The following is a 17,668-nucleotide window of genomic DNA, read 5'->3' on the forward strand; positions in this document are numbered from 1 at the left end:
TCGTCAAGCAGGACCTGCCCTTTATAAACCCATGCTGACTGGGCCTGATCGCCTGGTTGCCCTGTAAGTGCTGCATGATGACACTCAAGATAATCTGCTCCATGAGCTTCCCTGGCACTGACGTCAAACTAACAGGCCTATAGTTCCCCGGGTCTACCCTCTGGCCCTTCTTGTAGATGGGCATCACATTTGCTAGCCGCCAGTCGACTGGGACCTCCCCTGATAGCCAGGACTGCCGATAAATGATGGAAAGCAGCTTGGCCAGCTCCTCCGCCAGTTCTCTCAGTACCCTCAGGTGGATCCCATCCAGCCCCATCAACTTGCATACATCCAAGGGCTGTAGCAGGTCGCCAACCATTTTCTCGTGGATAGTGAGGGCCACATCCTGCTCCCCATCCCCTTCCACCAGCTCAGGGTACTGGGTATCCAGAGAACAACTGGTTTTGCCGCTAAAGACTGAGGCAAAGAAGGCATTAAGCACCTCACCTTTTTCCTCATCCCTTGTAACTAAGTTTACCCCCGCAACCAGTAAAGGATGGAGATTCTCCTCAGTCCTCCTTTCGGTGTTGACGTATTTGTAAAAACACTTTTTGTTATCTTTAACAGCAGTAGCCAGATTTAGCTCCAGATGAGCTTTGGCCTTTCTAATTTTGTCCCTGCACAGCCGCGCAACAGCCTTATAGTCCTCGTGAGTGGCCTATGGTGTGCCATCTTCTCCACTGGTCTTTCCTCAACAGGGAAATGTCTGTAATGGGGAAATTGGGAATGCTGTATATAGGAATTCCCTGTCTACTGAGGAATTTTGCAAATAACACAAGTCCATTTAAAGAATTAAAATATAGCTATTGACTTTTTTTGAGGCATCTTTTCAAGATTCTCTGCACTATTACCCACTTCGTGATTGTATTCACTTCTTTGTTAAATAATCTCACTGGATTCTTTAACCTCCATAAACCCAGGCCCCATTTTATTCTTTTTCAAACTACTAATGAAATGCTGTCTTATTGATGATGAGAATAAGTGTTTTAAAAACTATCACAAAATGTAATAATTTGAAAGCAATTAAATAAAAAACTGGAACATTCCACAGTTATATAGAGCCCCTGAGCCCACAGACAGTGGGATTTTAATTTCCTTTAGCAAGAAAATGAAAAGCATAACTCAATCATAAAGACAAGAGAGAATACATACCTTTTTCACCTTTTTGACCTTTTTGTCCAGGCAAACCTGAAACTCCAGGGTCTCCCTTTTCACCAAAGGCGTCCATTGGTCCAGTATCTATAACCTGAATCGCAGGACAAAGATGAGGACACTAGAAACATGCAACTGTGCTCTAGTAGTTTGTATGTCATCCATCCCAACCTGATGGCACAGAAGCCACTTTGTTTTGTGTTAACAGCTTTGAGCAGTTTTGGTCATACTGGCAATCTCATTGACCGGTACCAACTGCTGTGAGAGTGTTGTAGCTGCTGAGGAATTACCAGAGAAAATAAGGATTTCCTGTTCTACCAAAATTCCTTCATATCAGTCGTATGGGTAAGTGGAGAGCTTGATAGCACCTTTCTGAATGAAGATGATGTAAAGAAACCTCAGTATGTTCTAAGTACTGATCCATTGGGTTTGTGTTACCTTTCATCTTAAAATACTCTACTCTGGTGATTTCTACTGTTGATCTGAGTTTGACATAGTAGATACTAACATTTACAATATAATATTCAAGAAGTACGCACCTTTTTTCAAAACAAATGAGCAGATGTTGGGAATTTTTCCAGTTTCTCGGAAAGCAGCACCATCAAAGATATGTCTGCTGCTGACTAGTCCCATTTTTTATTTGAAGTGTTAAAAAAATTATAGACTACAATGCTGACAGATGTATTCTTCTGAACTCTCTTTTAGTTTGTACTGATTAACAATGCCTAACAGTTCCATTCTCAAAAACATTCAAAATTCATATTCTTTGAAAGCTCCTTTCCCAAATTTCAAACATACTTCAGAAATAAGGCTTTTGTTTCCATTAAGAAAAACTGAGGATATGACTGATTTGAACAAGATCAGAATATGCATAATCTCTCCTTTTTTTTCTTTCTGTTTGAGTACTTTGACCTTCTCAAAATTTTTATCTTCATTTAAATTTAAAATAAAACAAGAATTTATTTTACTTACTCTTCCTGGGGGACCTTGAGGACCTTGATCACCTTTTTCACCCTAAAGGAAAATACAAGTTATGATTTAAATCCAGATCAGATGTTCTTCACCAAAAAAAAAAAAAAAAAAAAAAAGTAATAATAATTTCTTTAGCAAATGAACTCTTTGATACAGATTCACACAAAATCCAAATGCTAAGCACCTGGAACATCATACTAAACAATAATTTGTTAGCAGATGGACCTGTACTGCTTTACACTGTATAAAGAGAAACAAGGATTTTTAGAAAAGTACATTTCTTGGCTGAGCAAAGAGATTGTGAAAATAAAGGCTGTGTTAAACAATTCATATAGAACTAAATCAGGGGTACCTAAGCATGTTGATTTTGACTTTTTGTAGTCTCTGAGTGATGACTTTACAATGTAGCAACATAGCAATGTTCATTTAATACTGTTTTACATGCACGTGATGTTTCAATGCGCATCTATGAACCAGCCATACGAGCTCATAACTCCTCACTCTGTGCTATGACAAGCACAGACTCTGACTCACCTTAGCACCAGGTTCCCCAGGCCGTCCCGGAATCCCAAACCCTCCAGGCAAACCCTGGACGTAGAAGACAGTGACACCAGAAAAGAAAAACACAGTTGCACGTTAGCTCTGGCAGCATCCAAGTTTTAAATTAAACTCACCAAACACAATAATTTTAAGTAAATAATTTGGAAGGCTAGAAAATGTCAACCATTTATAATACACAGACAACTCTTTGGTTTTGAATGTAAGAAATCGTATAATTTAGTGAAATACATACAGGTTGCCCTTTTGGTCCTGGCTCGCCATCTTTTCCAGGCTTTCCCTGTAAAACAACAAGTTCCACTCTGCTTAAACAGATAGCCACAGGTACACAATTTCTAAATATGATGGGTGAAATACTAGAACAGAATAATCACTATTGTAATGCATTCATTAAGAGTGCTAATAGAGCTGAGAGTGTAGAGGGTAAAAAGCAAGCAAACTGTGACTGCCTAGTGCTTATGTTACTCGATATGCTACAAATTATATCCTATCCCACCTAGATTTCTGCATTCAGCACTGGGGCCCCCAGCACAAGAAAGACATTAAAAAGATCCACCAGACCAAGGTGGTCAGGAGAATCTTTTAATGTACTCTCTGACTGGAATTAGCTATATGGTAGTCAAACAATTCCATAAAACTACAATATCAGATCTTAATAGTGGTTCATCTTTTGTGCCTTTTCTTAATTTCAGAAGTAGCTGTGATTTCCTTGAAGAGCAAGAATTATATTTAAAACATCTTAGAAGCTTTGTTCAGGGAACGCTATAGAAACTGAAAGATTTATTTCTGAACAATGCAAAGATGCTTCCTCAGCAGGCTCCAGGCCAACATTTCTCCATCCTTCCAGCTTTCAAACCCTCATTTACTGTAGGAGTAAAAACATATATCTGATAGCAGCGATAATTCCATCATGCACCTTTACTGATGGGTTGACAGAACACTCAACCTTGAAGTATAGTAGGAAATAAGAAGGATTTCTTTCAGACTGTAGTACAATTCAATTCATAAAGCTGTGCTTGGTCATTTTCTAACAGTTTACGATGACCCACAATTTGAGAAACAGCACTCTAGATACATTTTCATGTAGAAACTGCTTTTCCTACCAGCTCAACTGTGAAAGATACAGCATGGCTCACAGAAATTGCGTGGATGAGACTATGATATAGGTCAAACTAGGCAAATGCAGCAGACATTGTGGCCTCAAGCAGTTATGGTCAGGCTAGAAACCAGCAAGTTAACTTGTATCCGTCATCTAATTTTTTTTTTGCTCCATTCCTAAGTATCTGAAACAAATCCAACACTTGGCTAAAGTCATGCATATAGTGTGACTTGTTTTGCTTTGCTTTTCCTTCTGTTTTGGAATGACCTTACCTTGCTTCAGCCGGGATCAATGTGAGTCTTGCCTCTGCCTTCAGCACTGCAGCCACTGCTAGGGGTCTTTAGTTATGTGAAAGCATGTTACCTATTAACTTTACTGGATGTTATCACTATCTTGGCTTGTACACCTGCCCTTGTTGTTTGATATATACCAAATTTAATGTTTCACTAATAGTTACTAAGTTTAATTAGTTTATGGAAGCAATGCAATGACTGTAATTACATTATTGATACTTACACGTGGACCAGGATCCCCAGGTTCACCCTTTTCTCCTCTGAAAGCTGAGCCTGGCAATCCCTGGAAGGCAAATACATACCAGATTCATAATACTGCCATATTCAAAAGTAAATTTGCTTTTAGGTATAAAGATATTCAGGGCCATCATTAGATTCTTCAGTATGTTTAGTGTAATAAATAAATATATATATACAAAGTACTTACTGGGGTACCCTGTTCTCCCTTTTCACCTTGTTCACCCTAATGAAATTATAAAAAAATGTAGATTAGTAAGGAAAATTTTACCATAATTCATTTAGGCTGTAAATAATTTATTCCTTCATATCAGACATAGCACGTTTAATCCTGTTCTCCACTTCAAGAACTATGCCTAATAGTATGACGTGCAAAAAGAGGTTAGACAAAACACAAAACATGAATCCATTAAGCTAATTTTTTTATGCTAGTATATATTGCTTAGAGGGTCTAATTCAATAGCTGAAAATTAATGATAATTCATTAGCACTCATACTCCATGGATGTGATTCTGTAAATGAAAAGTCCAGCATAAGCTACTCAATTCAAATTTTTATAAAATTTAGAGTTTACAATGTTTATCAATTCTCCTTCTTCAGAAAGTCTTCTGCTATATGTGTTACTTCTTTATGCAATTGTTTATACATTCATCATCATACTTTTCAGAGGAACTTCCAGAAAGACAATCAAAATGTATTACGTAAAGCCAAACAATTTTGAAGAGTCGGCTGTGGGTGACTCATTATTTTCTTCTTCCTCTTTTACTTCTGTTAGTTCTAACGACTACATTGTACTGAAGAGTACAAGGTCGATCATTTAAGGTCTCACCTTTTCTCCCTTTATGATTTCACTTCCTTTTTCTTTCACGTGTGGTGCAGGTCCTGGTGGCCCTGGGGGACCACGGACTCCTTGTTCTCCCTGTCAACACCAAATCCAGGACAGACCATTGAAAACACTACTGAGACCAACTTCAAGAAAACAAGTGTGGGTCATACTTTTTCATTATGTGTGCATCCACAGCAGAGTAAAAACCGTATATGCTTATATAATGCAATAGGACTATCTTTCATGGTAAAACACCTCCAAAAAGGATTGATGCATTTCTGCCAAGCAATAACACATATCAATACTATTTATTTTTTGCAAAAGATAAGCCTAAGGAGTCCAGGAAATCTCCACATACTTTTATTGTCAACATTTTTCAAGCAATTCTACGATAAAAAGTTAATCTCATTGATGTACCACGTCACGAAAAATCCTATCCAGTAGGAATAGTATGCTTCAAAATACATAAAAAAGGGTAGTGGATAAAAAATATAAATGCATATATAACAATTTACTTGTACTCCCAAAGGCCTCTGCCAATGACAATCATAAGAAGCTTTTGGAGAAGGGCTCAGACATACTAGCAGTTTACCTAATAACCCATGACTCCAAGCATTTCTTGCCTCCTGAAAATGCAATATAGAGCACTTTAACCTAGACCCCAGTGGGAAACATAACACTTTAACCCTCACATGTGTTACCTCCCGTCTGGTGCTGACTAAGGGAATAAATGGGATCAGTCACCAAAGGTAATGCATGGTAACTCAGCAATGCATCAATGCTGAAACAGTCATGCAGCAGGCAGGAAATCAGTCATCACTGAGCAAAATCGACAAACAATGCAAAAATAAGAAAGGTCATTTGCTTGGTACAACAAGCAAATGTTGTACTCGTAGCAAAGGGCTACGAGTTGGACAGCATGAAGTCCCATGCTGCACTCTGGGATGTTGAGCATATTTATGAACAAGCTGGCAGCATTGGCAACTAAGAACATAACTGCATCACCAGTTGCAGTCAGGCAGCACCAGCAAGGCTGCAGCTCTCTTCCACTTTAGCAGGTACTGCAGCACAACAGAAGCCCATGTGGAAGGCAAAAGAGTTGACAGAGAAGGGTCAGTGTTGACACTATATGTGTTTTGAGTAATTTACTTTGGACTAACCACGCTCTCTTCCAACAGGCTCAGCCCTCAGCACTTGCTGCAGCATGCTAGGCATGCTCCTGAAGCACAGCTTTTGGTTTAGTTTCATGCTAAAGGAAACCAGATTGCATGCTCTGAAAAATGCTCCTGGTCAAGCCAAAACACAGAGGACAACTGCAAGATCTGTTTCAAAACCACACTCCCTATTCATTTTAAAGCAGTGATACAGATAAGAGTCCTATCACAACTAATTCTGACAGCATATATCAGAACTAAATTGTTTTCAAATCAATCTCATAATGAGTCCTAATGTACAGAGTAAATGTTTCCAGATCTCCCTACGATAAACTAAAGTAGTTGGTACTAGTCACAGCTAGAAAACAGGATAATGACCTAAATTAATGTCAGGTACAACATCATCACGTCCAAAATCTGTAACTGTTTAGGACTTCTGTTCATTTAGCTATGAGTTACAGATTTGATTAACTCAAGTTGCCTAAAACTTACAATGCCATTGAGCTGATTTTCTTCACAGATTAATTCCAGAAGTTTATTTAGTTAAAATAAATAGTCTCAAGAATATTTTATGGAAGTTGTTCTCTAATTCTTCAAAAGAGACTTACCTTTTCACCTTTTGGACCCTGAAAGCCCAAACCCATGTAGCCCTGAAAATACGAATTATACACAGTAAATTTTCATCAGCAGTGAATATGTGCATACATACACACACAGAAATATTTTGTACATGGCTAAAGTTAAGAGAGGGTATGAAAGACAAGATAGGTCTTTTAAAGGCACATATGAAATAAACAAATAAATCATGTCCTAACCCTCCAGTTGTCACAGCAATTTGTGAAAAAAAAACATATAGAATTAAATTTATTGCATAATTTTAGTGTCAGCATGCTCTTTTTTTCAACATTTTACTGTTAAATTTTGGCATTTTAAAATGAGTCCAAATAATCACAGAATGTTGTAATTACTACTGACTTGATCAACTGAGGCAACAGATCTAATCAAAAATAAAAATAAATAAATAAATAAATAAAATAAAAAGCTCTCTCTGTGATGCCTCATTAACTCATCCCCAGATTGCAAGAAAACCCACTCCTTTAGGACTATTAGTTTCCAAATTTGGGGGGTAACTGATGTGCCAAATAACTAAACAAGCAGACAGTCTTTATAATAAAAAAGTCTTACCTTTTCGCCCGGAGGTCCTGGTGGCCCTGGGGGACCCTACAAGACAGTACATTTCAGCAGATATGTATAAAGTATGCTAGGTGGAATAATTCCTTATTCTATAATGAGAGCAAAAATGCAAATCTTTCCATTAAACCAAGATCTATTTTTCTGCTACTGCCTGTAGCTCCCAACTTAGCCTAAATAATAAAATAAACAGAATCTGTCAAAGATCTTTCATCAGAGCTTGCTTTACAGTTAAGAGTTCTGGATCTAATCAGCATCCAGACAGGAGACAATCACAGAAAATCTGTGGTAATGCACTGCAAAATAACTTCACTAATGACATTTTTTCCCCAGTTTTGTGTGCTACTGACCTCATAAATGGACAGTGGTAAATATTAATCCTCACCTTTCTTTCATTAAATTTGTTCTTTTTTACATCAACCAGTGCAAGTGCTGACTAAACTGTATGACCATTTTCCTTTACATCACTTTCAGTTTTCTTTAGAAGGAAAACAGATGCTCGCTTTAATAGCCAGAAACACTGGGTGGACTTTCATCAGATGGAAGTAACTGATCCCTATGAACATTACCCGCATCCAGAACAGGAAGAGAAGACATTAGGTATCTATTAGACCTGACAACATTTCAGATAGTTAAAATGCCTTCAGCATTAGGAATAATAGGAAGTTGATGCTGCCCTGCTTTCCACAGTGCTTCTTACTCAACTGTCCATAATAATAATCTCAACATACATTTTGATTTAGATATGGCTGCTAGGTCTGTAATTTATGTTCTGTAGATTAAGTGGGGGAAGACAGAAAAGGAGGATTAAGTATATTACAACCCCTTCCCCACAAATAAAATCCTCCAAATCTGCAAGAAGATGACTCTAGGAGCAGTGTTATTGAATGCCTATGCACCTATGCAATTCTGCCACGACAGAGTCCGGGAGACTAAATATGTAGCCTGAAACCACAGGTTGTCTTTCCTAAATCCTAACACCTTGTAGGACTTTCCTGTAAGTGAAGTGCAAATCACCATTACAGGTGATTCCATCACAGGAAACTTACTGGTTCTCCTGGAAGCCCTGGTGGCCCCATTGGTCCCTGAAACCCTGGAGTTCCAGGTGGACCCTATAAAAAATAAAAAGGCATAATTAAAAAGTGATATGTATTTGGCAATTTCATGATATTGATATAATTTTAATTGAAACTCACTGCTATTCAAACATCATTTAGACTTACAGGTAGTCCAGGTTGGCCAGGAAAGCCTTTATCACCTTTTAGCACACTAGGAGGTAAAAGACCAATCACTTCACCTGGATCTCCCTATAACAAAAAAAAATAATAGTACTTTAATATCCATTCAAACACATTCAAAAATGTTAAGATAAGAGGAAAGGTAGAGCCATGTAAAATTTGGAATCATTTGGAAAGTTCACTTTTAAAAGAGTAACCTCACTTTACAACTATCTAAGAGACTCCAGTACCAAATCATCATTCATACTCTTATTCTCTGTACTGTAATGGGTAATCAGAAAAAATTTTCCCACCAATCTATCACTACTACAGTATTACTAGACAATGAGAACATCTGGCCTGCCTATTAATGGAACTGGTAACTTCACAATCTCTTCTCCAGGATGAGATCTTAGTCTTATAACTAATTTTGAAATCAAAGCCATCCTTTTTCTTAAAAAAAAAAAAAAAAGAGATACACTTTGTCTTTCTTGTTTTGGAAAACTATTCCAATTGTTATCCGCTTCTTTATACCTCTTTTTCTGATAGCAAAGATCCTGTTTTTTCCTGCATTTTTGTACAAAATTGCAGTATTTTGAGGGGCTGTATGACTTTCTTCCACAAACATTCTCTATGTTAAACTACTTTGAAAAATGAAATGTCAGTATCAAAACAAATTGGAACCACAAAACCTATCTAAATCTTTATGCACAACTTTGTGGCCACCACAATACTTATGCGGAGTTAATGATATGTACTATTTTTCCTGTTGTACTTCATGCAATACTTACACTTTAAAGACCTGCATGGAACAACACATACATTCGATAGTTATGAACTGGAAGTTGCTCCACTGCATTTATTTAGGAGGACTGCAGAGCAGAGTACAAAGTGAAGCACACCAGTACAGTTTTTTAGTCCTTAAGGAAGGACTCCTAGTCTTAGAGGGTGTAGAACTCATTCTAATTGATCACATTCTAAATGATCACATTTAGAGCAAAATGTACCTTCATTCCAGGAGGTCCTGGGGGTCCCTGTGAAAAAGACATATTTGATGTTATTTTTCCTCAGTATTGTATATTTTACATTTTATAATCTATATAATGCCATATAATTATATCTAAATTTCAAGAATCTGAGTTGAAACAAGTGAAGTGAATGAAGCATGAAGAATCTACTTACTATGCTCCCAGTCAGTCCTGGTAAACCTGGGGGACCTACTGGACCTCTTTCACCCTAAGGAGAACAGAGAAATTGGTTTTGTTTAGGGAACATGTTTGAAGGATGTTTTTATTTCAACACAGAAATGTTGTTATAAACATATGTAAATGTCACCTTTGTGCCATTACATCCTGGAATGCCAGGTGGACCAGGAGGGCCGTCTTGTCCAGGAATGCCCTGCATAAAAAGGAAGTAAAGAAATTAGCAATACAGCATTAATCCAGGTCAGATGTCACCTGATGTTCACTTTTGATGTTCTTTGTAAAAATACATATACTTCATACGTACAGGAAGGCCTGGGTTTCCTGGAAATCCTGATGGTCCTGGTGGGCCCTGCAATTGACAAAAACATATTGAACTTGGGAAACTGAAATGACAAAACCACAAAACAGCAAGGACAAGCTGCATCTCTAGTCTCCTTTCCAGTGGGGACAGTAAAAATCAGAGTAAAACTTGCTTTTAAACTCTCTTGACAAAATAGCCCTAATCTCCAAACCTCCCAACCATAGCATTTTAGTGATTGGTAACTGAAAGCACTTTTTTATATTTCTGTAACTTTTTAAGCAGCAATATGCATTTTATTCAACTGAAACTGCATCGGAACCTTACACAGACATAACAAAGGAATGCAGAGCTTCTGTCTTCTCACAGCCATGCTTCACAACGTGAAATTTACTGTAGACACCTCTTCATAGCAGAGGAGGATGCTAACCCACTGTAAAGATGCTTTTCCATCTTTCATCAGCCACATCAGTGTGTCAATTTCATCTCTATCATCCAAAAAACCAACTGGCTTGAAATAACTCTCTCTCCCTGAATAGCTTTCCAGTGTAATGAATCAGCAGTTTGACTTGGCACATCATTTTCATCCTACCAGTTTATTTATTGTGAAACAGAAAAGATGTATGAGATTCCAGAAGCTCAGATAGCATATTTGCATCTTCCAAAACTTTACCATTGCAAAAGTACAGTCTACTTGCACTGCAAACAGTGAATGTATTTGCCAGGAGATGCTAATTTACGTTAACACACAGGATACCATGAACTTCATGGACTGAAATGAGGATTTCTTGATCTATCAGAATACCCCCTCTATAATACTTTAGACACTGTGATTGATTTTGTAAATTCTGTGTGCTGCAGGCCACTGCAGGCAAATGAAGAACAGAACTGACACGGCATTTTGAAAATCTGTGGACAAGAGGGCACAGTTTAAAATGAATCATTGCTCATCAAGTCATTCAAATTCTCTTTCATCAGTACATTATGAAATGTGAAAATGTTAAGAATGAGCTTCACATCTGACAAAACACAAGAAGACATGGCCCTGGCTACTATAATATACTAATTAAGTGTTATGTAAGTACCGCATTAAACAGAAATGACAGCAGGAAGGTTACAGGCATGCTTAGGGCCTCCCTTAAAACTGAACAAGTTGGAGGATTAAAGCCCCAGCTTTAATTTGTCTCTACACCCTGTGTAAATTTTTAACATATACATGCTTGTGAGTGTGTCAGCATCTCTGCTGGAGCACTTCAAGGAGGTTAGATGGTTCACATTCAATTGGAATGAAGCCTCTTGGTAGGTCAGAAGGCTTTCAAAGGAATATTAAAACCAGAGCTGTTGATGCAGTGATAAGTAATGGGGGAAAATGCAAATGGACAAAGGCACTGACTGCACAATGCAGAAAGAACTTCAAAGGCAAGAGCAAAAATCTTGAATTACTGTGCAGCACAAGGGGATGCAGTTGATTAACTCAAAGAAGAGAATAACCCCATCATCCACTTGAAGACAGCTATGAAGAGTGAAAGACATATAAACCCAGAGACATGAAAACTACAAAAATGTAAGTTAAAACTCACTCTTGTTCCTTTTGTTCCTGGCAGTCCTGGTTCTCCAGTATCACCCTGTAAAGGAAAAGAGAGAGCTTTGTCTTTCCTACGGACAACAATTTAGGGAAATCTGAGTGTTTTAAATATTAAAGCTTAATTCCTACCTTAAGCCCTGGTGGCCCAGGAGGACCTTCAGGTCCTTGCATTCCAGGAAACCCAATCACACCCTGTAGTCCTGGCAAGCCTCTTTCTCCCTGTGGAAAGAAGAAAAGGCATTAGCAACAACACCACTGAAAACAGTAAGAAATTAAATGTGACAACCAACATTTCATTCTAGTCTTTGAAAGAAGGATTATTATAAACAAAGAAACATTTCTGTTTGATGACAAGTTGGCACAGGGTGACTGTGGCATGACAGAAAAGCACTGTTCATAGCATGTTTATACTGCTAGTAATAGAAATCTAACACCCCAAGTTAGCAGTCATATTCCTGAAAACTGCAAATATCACTGTTTGGTCACTAGTGTATGAATGGCCAATATGAATCTTCGTCTTACAAGTCATTCACAACAGCAGATTTTGGACAGCAGGCTTTATCACTTAGTCTTGAGCTTCAGGGCGGTTCAGAGTCAGAGGTGGTTCAACATACAGGGTCTTTCTGAGAAGCTCAACACAGTGACTGTATCTGTCATCCTTTAGGTTCCTCTTTATAGTCATATGGGATACACGTTTTCTGCACTCTCCCTACTACTCCAAATGCATTTAAAACACATAAACCTAGAGGCAGAAAATAAAATCCATCCACACTCTAGATCAATATTGCAGCTGTTACACTTTCATTCCCAGTGAAACCAAGAGGAACACTGAATAAAGGCTGAAAAAACCTACACATAGGGGAGAGGGAAAAAAATGTATCCATATATCAAAGTCTGAAAACAGCAAATCAAGCAAATTAAAAGCCAAATGTTCCACGCAGGAAGTAACTAGAGTTGTCTTTTCAAGGTGTAGGGTGAAACAGGGAGAAGCACCTCATGTTATCCAAAAATGTGATAATATAAATGAATAAAACATTAGTGAGCAACTGAAAAAAAAAGGAAAAGGTATACAAGTTTGGTCAACAACTAAAAAACATGGCTTCTGTTTTAGAAACTCAAAAAATAGACCAATTTTCATGGGATACAGACAAGGAAATAAAATCAACAGAGTTTCAAACACACAAAAGGAAGCTACTCAGTTTTCAGTATCTTCAGCAGAACAGTGAGAGATGAGCTTGCTATTTGTAATTAACAAATGATTTGGTACTGGGAATTTAGGATGGTGAATAGTTTAGTGAAGAGCAAGAAACTTTTCTCCTATTTGCTCAGGATTACCAGCTACATTCTAGTAGCTGGTGGGGGTCATCTGAGGACTGAGCGAATAAGAGAAGAACAACATCTGGAGATTGGAGAACTCACTCTTCAAGTAGGTAAAACAGGTACTTTGCAAGGAAAACATTATGGTAGACAGTCAGAGGAAGGGGTGTGATGACTCACGGATGTGGCACTAGTTAGTTTCTGAAGATGATGGGAGTTGGCCACTTGGGTAGGCTTTTGTTCAGATGAAGAGAAAAAAAATAGAGGTGGCTGATGGGTAAGAAGAAAGGGCCAATGATAAAAGTATGAGAAAGTAGAGGGGAAATTAAAGCAAAATAACCACTTAGTACAGAGAAGTGACTTGGGTGGAAATAAAGGAAATCTACTGGCACCAGCTCTATTCAGTGTCCCTGCTGTGGCTGCTCCTGCCAGCCTGAGTTTCTATAGGTCTGATGGAAATGTGATCTTGGCATTTTGTTTATATTTCAAGTCTCAAAGAAACGGACACAGAGATGCACCCAGCACCTACAGCCCCTGCCCCATGGCATGCTAGTGTGAGCTGAGTGTCAGAGGTAACAGCCAGTCCCACCAAAGCTTGTGCAGCCATTCCTGCACCTTGCTGAGAAGGGGGAGGAGAAAAAATGGAAGGAGTCAGAGAAGGAGCAAGTCTGAAATTTCTGATAGGTCAAATAACATAATAATTTTGTAATGCTACTGCAAGGGTTCCTGATGGAGCTGATGTCTGAGCATGCTAGGTGTCCATTCACCTCTTTGTGGTATGTTTCCTGGTCTGGCTGTCATGGCAGTCCTTGCCCATGCAAACTGAGGGACATGGCACTTCTATAAACAAAATAGCACTCATTTATTAAAATTTTCTGCCGGGAAAAAAATCTTACATTGCCTCTCCTCTCTTTGCTCCCATGAAAAATAGCATTTTCAATAAAAAGGTACTTTCTGAGGCAATCAAACTGTTTTTCCTTGAAGCACCAAAACGGCACGATCTCCTCTATTTACTTCTCAGTATTCATTGTCATGCTTTGATAATAAAGTTTGCTAGCTACCAAAAGCCTTGGCTGTGTGTTGTGTTATCACAAAACACTGCAAAACAAAGCAAACAACTCAACAGATCAAGAAACATATTTCTAAGTCAGCTGTTAAAGGTACAAAGTCCAAGTTCTGAAGTAATCGTTTCAGAACAGGATTTTACACTGAACCGTGGGCACTCGCCTTCATGACCTGCTGGGAGATCTATTAAGGAGGCAGAAGACACTCAAGTACATAGAACAGGGTTTTCCATTGCCGAAGGAAAGCACAACATGTGCAAATGAGAAGAAAACAAGATTTTTCTGACACCTACATAGAAGTATGAGTCATATGTAACAGAGCTAATACTTTCTGCACTCAGGAGCAATGTCCAGAGGATTTCAATGCACTTTGAACCACTGCACCCTGTGACACAGGAAAATATTCGTTCTGCCATTCTTATGGAAAAATAAAACTGAGGTTTAGAGATTTCGTTTAGTCTAAGGCTCCCTGAAGACTGTTCTGGCACTGTAAAAGGCCCTTAACGTGCCTGTAAATCACTCACTAAGGTAATGACCACTTCATCTTGCCAAAGACATTAACCCAAGGCTTGACATAAATAAAGCTTGGGCTTCCAGGACAACTAGAGCCTGCTCTGCAAAGCTATCTTCAGCCTCCCAGGTTGCCCTCTCTGAGGGGTTAAAAATAGCTGCAGGAGCAGGTCAGAGACTGTACAGGGACACTTTGAGCCAAGATACATCCAGGTTTCCCTAGAAACATTGTCTTTTACTGACTTGAACTGTTAGGCCAAGAGGAAGAAAAGTAAGTGGCTATTTGTCCAGGACTTCTGGACACCCAGTCAAGCTGCCTGATGCCCAGAGGCCTGAAGAGTACAACTCCTGAGTGTGTGGAGGTCTCTCCCATCCCAAATACTGCAGACTCACAGTTTCTCAGACCAGAACTGAGCTCATGTATTAGCTTGTGATTTGCCAGAGGGAAGTAAAAAAAACATAAAGTTGGTTGACAGTCTTGGCTCTGAGGGTGTGAGAGTCACAGGAGCTCTCTCTACACACAATTTGCCACCTTAGCAATTTATTCTAGCCACCTTAGCCACTCATGCTAACTGGGGAGCATGCACTTACACACTGCTTACACCCCTCTCTCTACTTTGCCTTCCCATTTAATGTCAGTGCAAAATACTGAGTTAGTAGCCCAAACTTGTGCAGTCTCAGTCTAGACAGACAATGGGACCTTACTTCTCCATGCCATCCATGGAAACTCACAGAATTTAGGACAACCTATTCCAGCCAGATCCAGTAACAGATCTAGGGATGTGTCCTGGTTTCCAGGCCCTTTATTTAGTCCATGCATCAGACTGTAAGGAAAGAAGCATCGCTAGCGAACAAAGATCTAACTTCAATGCTTCAGTGACCCAGACAGTACCAACTTACACCGTGACATGTCTTTTTGACATCAGTGAAACTACACTAAATCACAGTAAAATCCTATCAGTCTCAAAATGTCTACGCTGAACAAGAGAATACAGAAACTCTACCATGAGAAGTAGTAAACTCATGTGAATGCTGAGCTCCATGTGTCCTACATTGACTGGGTATTAGCCTGCAGAGATCACTGGGGTAGCAACATTTGTACTGCTGCTTTCCTACCCAAACTGGCTTATTTAGAACTGCAAGCTCAGATGAAGCTGTCATGTATTACACCATGCAGTACAGACATATGCGTGTCCTGAAGATGCTTTGCATTGCAAGGAAATACTTGAGCAGCATCCCTTCCCTGCTTGCCTGCCCAGTTCCTTTGTTCACCCAGTGTTCCAGCCAAATATCCCAACAGTGTTTGCACTACATTTATGCTGCAACCCATTAAGCATCCACACTACATAAATTGGCAAGCACTAGATCACTGCTGTTACCCCATTTATTCTTTGCTCAGCACTGAGATTCCTAGCTGCAATGCGTGGAGAGCATGAGACTCTGACTCTAAGTGCTATGTATTGTTCAAGTTCCAATATTCACAGCTGCAAAGTCTTGGCAAGTAATATTAAAAGAGCTTCTGCTTCTTACAAATCAATTCATGAGACTCGGAAATTAAAACAGATGTAACCCGAGTCATCTGTACCTCCACTGATTCAATGCAAACTGTCAGAAAACAAAAAGGAGAATATATTATTCAGCTCACAAAGATGAATATTCTGCCTCTCAGCTGCTGTTGAAAATACGGAGATGCTATGTAAAAAGACAGCAAGTGCTCGGTCACTGTTACACTCATTTGATTAGCAAGATGCCTGTTGAAAACCAGCTTTTGTGAAATGCATCCAAATGCCTCCACATTAGATAGTTCGAATTAAAAGCAACTGAATGGACTTTTAAAGAGAGGTGAACCTGTTAAGAGCATAGCTACAGGCACTGACATTTTTGCTGGCATCCATCCTTCCAAATTAGCCATGAAATACTGTTTCACACATGGAGCAACTGCAGATGGCTGTTGAAGAGAGTCACATGGAGCAAGTAGTTTCAGAAGAGTTAGCGTAATAAATCAAGTGCTGAGGGGGAGAAAACAACCAGCACTACATTATAAATTATTTCCCCTATTATTTTGTCTAGGGACTGTTGGACAGGGAGATGTTAGTCTTGAGAGACTGGTAACATGGATATAAATCAAATGTTTGCAGAGCTGCGGGCTCACACAATGTCTGGACCCATACGTATGCTGTGTTCTCCAGTTCTCCAGAGACTGAAGCATGTGGTGAATAACAATGTGCAGAGCTTTCTGGAGGCATTTACGAGATTATCACACAGCCCCTAGCTGGCTCCTCCTGTTCAGTTTGCCTCTGTGGGAGATCATCCCGTGGTAGAGATGGCAGAACAGACATGTGCCTGCCCTTCGGCTGAAACCACGTAACACGGTTTTACGGTGAGATGCTAAAAGGCAGCTGAGCTGGTCTAGCTAGCAAAGTTGGCTCTGCTCCTCTTCCTGCTCCTTCGAAATGGATGTTGCCTCCCGACCCTTCTTTATAGCAGCTTCGATGATTCCCTCCAGCACTGCTGCACCAGACCAGTTCACTAAATTCACTCACTTTTCCTTGGTGAGAGAACTTGCTCTGGCCTCAGTGATCTGAGAAGCCCATCGGGTGTCGAGGCGGCTGCCAAAACTGATGCGAGGACACAGCAACGCAGGTGCAGAAAGGCTGCGACAGCAGCTTCTCACACCAGCACGGCGGGTTGGATGGAGTTCATCCACCAGAGCTCCTCAGCTGTGCCTTTGCTGCAGGAGGAACTGAGCCTAGAGCCAACAAATGCTTGAACTTGAAGGACAGACATCTTCAGATTAGCATTAATGCCGAGTCCAACATCCGTTCTGAGCTCCAGCTTCCTCTCTCACAAGTACACATGCATCCCTCTTTCCAAAGCTCATGTGCATTGAACTGAAACACTACCAAGGGCATGCATGCCAAAGAAATGCAACAGCTTCAAGATGAAAACTG

The 17,668-nt window shown here is 39.5% G+C and overlaps 1 protein-coding gene across 2 annotated transcripts in view; it reads right to left on the reverse strand.

Moving 5' to 3' along the window:
- COL4A1 (collagen type IV alpha 1 chain) overlaps window positions 1-17,668 on the reverse strand; it is a 129,073-nt gene that overhangs the window by 44,192 nt on the left and 67,213 nt on the right. For both annotated transcript variants that reach the window (XM_040536952.1, XM_040536960.1), the window contains exons 3-19: window positions 11,956-12,045; window positions 11,822-11,866; window positions 10,248-10,292; window positions 10,074-10,136; window positions 9,921-9,974; window positions 9,746-9,772; window positions 8,745-8,828; window positions 8,571-8,633; window positions 7,516-7,551; window positions 6,939-6,980; window positions 5,180-5,269; window positions 4,541-4,576; window positions 4,337-4,396; window positions 2,957-3,001; window positions 2,698-2,751; window positions 2,164-2,205; window positions 1,192-1,285 (exon numbers count right to left, since the gene is read on the reverse strand). In XM_040536952.1, the coding sequence (XP_040392886.1) occupies window positions 1,192-1,285; window positions 2,164-2,205; window positions 2,698-2,751; window positions 2,957-3,001; window positions 4,337-4,396; window positions 4,541-4,576; window positions 5,180-5,269; window positions 6,939-6,980; window positions 7,516-7,551; window positions 8,571-8,633; window positions 8,745-8,828; window positions 9,746-9,772; window positions 9,921-9,974; window positions 10,074-10,136; window positions 10,248-10,292; window positions 11,822-11,866; window positions 11,956-12,045 (970 nt within the window). The remainder of the gene's footprint in view (window positions 1-1,191; window positions 1,286-2,163; window positions 2,206-2,697; window positions 2,752-2,956; window positions 3,002-4,336; window positions 4,397-4,540; window positions 4,577-5,179; window positions 5,270-6,938; window positions 6,981-7,515; window positions 7,552-8,570; window positions 8,634-8,744; window positions 8,829-9,745; window positions 9,773-9,920; window positions 9,975-10,073; window positions 10,137-10,247; window positions 10,293-11,821; window positions 11,867-11,955; window positions 12,046-17,668) is intronic.

Source organism: Cygnus olor, chromosome 1 (assembly GCF_009769625.2).
Source record: "Cygnus olor isolate bCygOlo1 chromosome 1, bCygOlo1.pri.v2, whole genome shotgun sequence".
In the NCBI taxonomy this organism is placed as follows: domain Eukaryota; kingdom Metazoa; phylum Chordata; class Aves; order Anseriformes; family Anatidae; genus Cygnus; species Cygnus olor.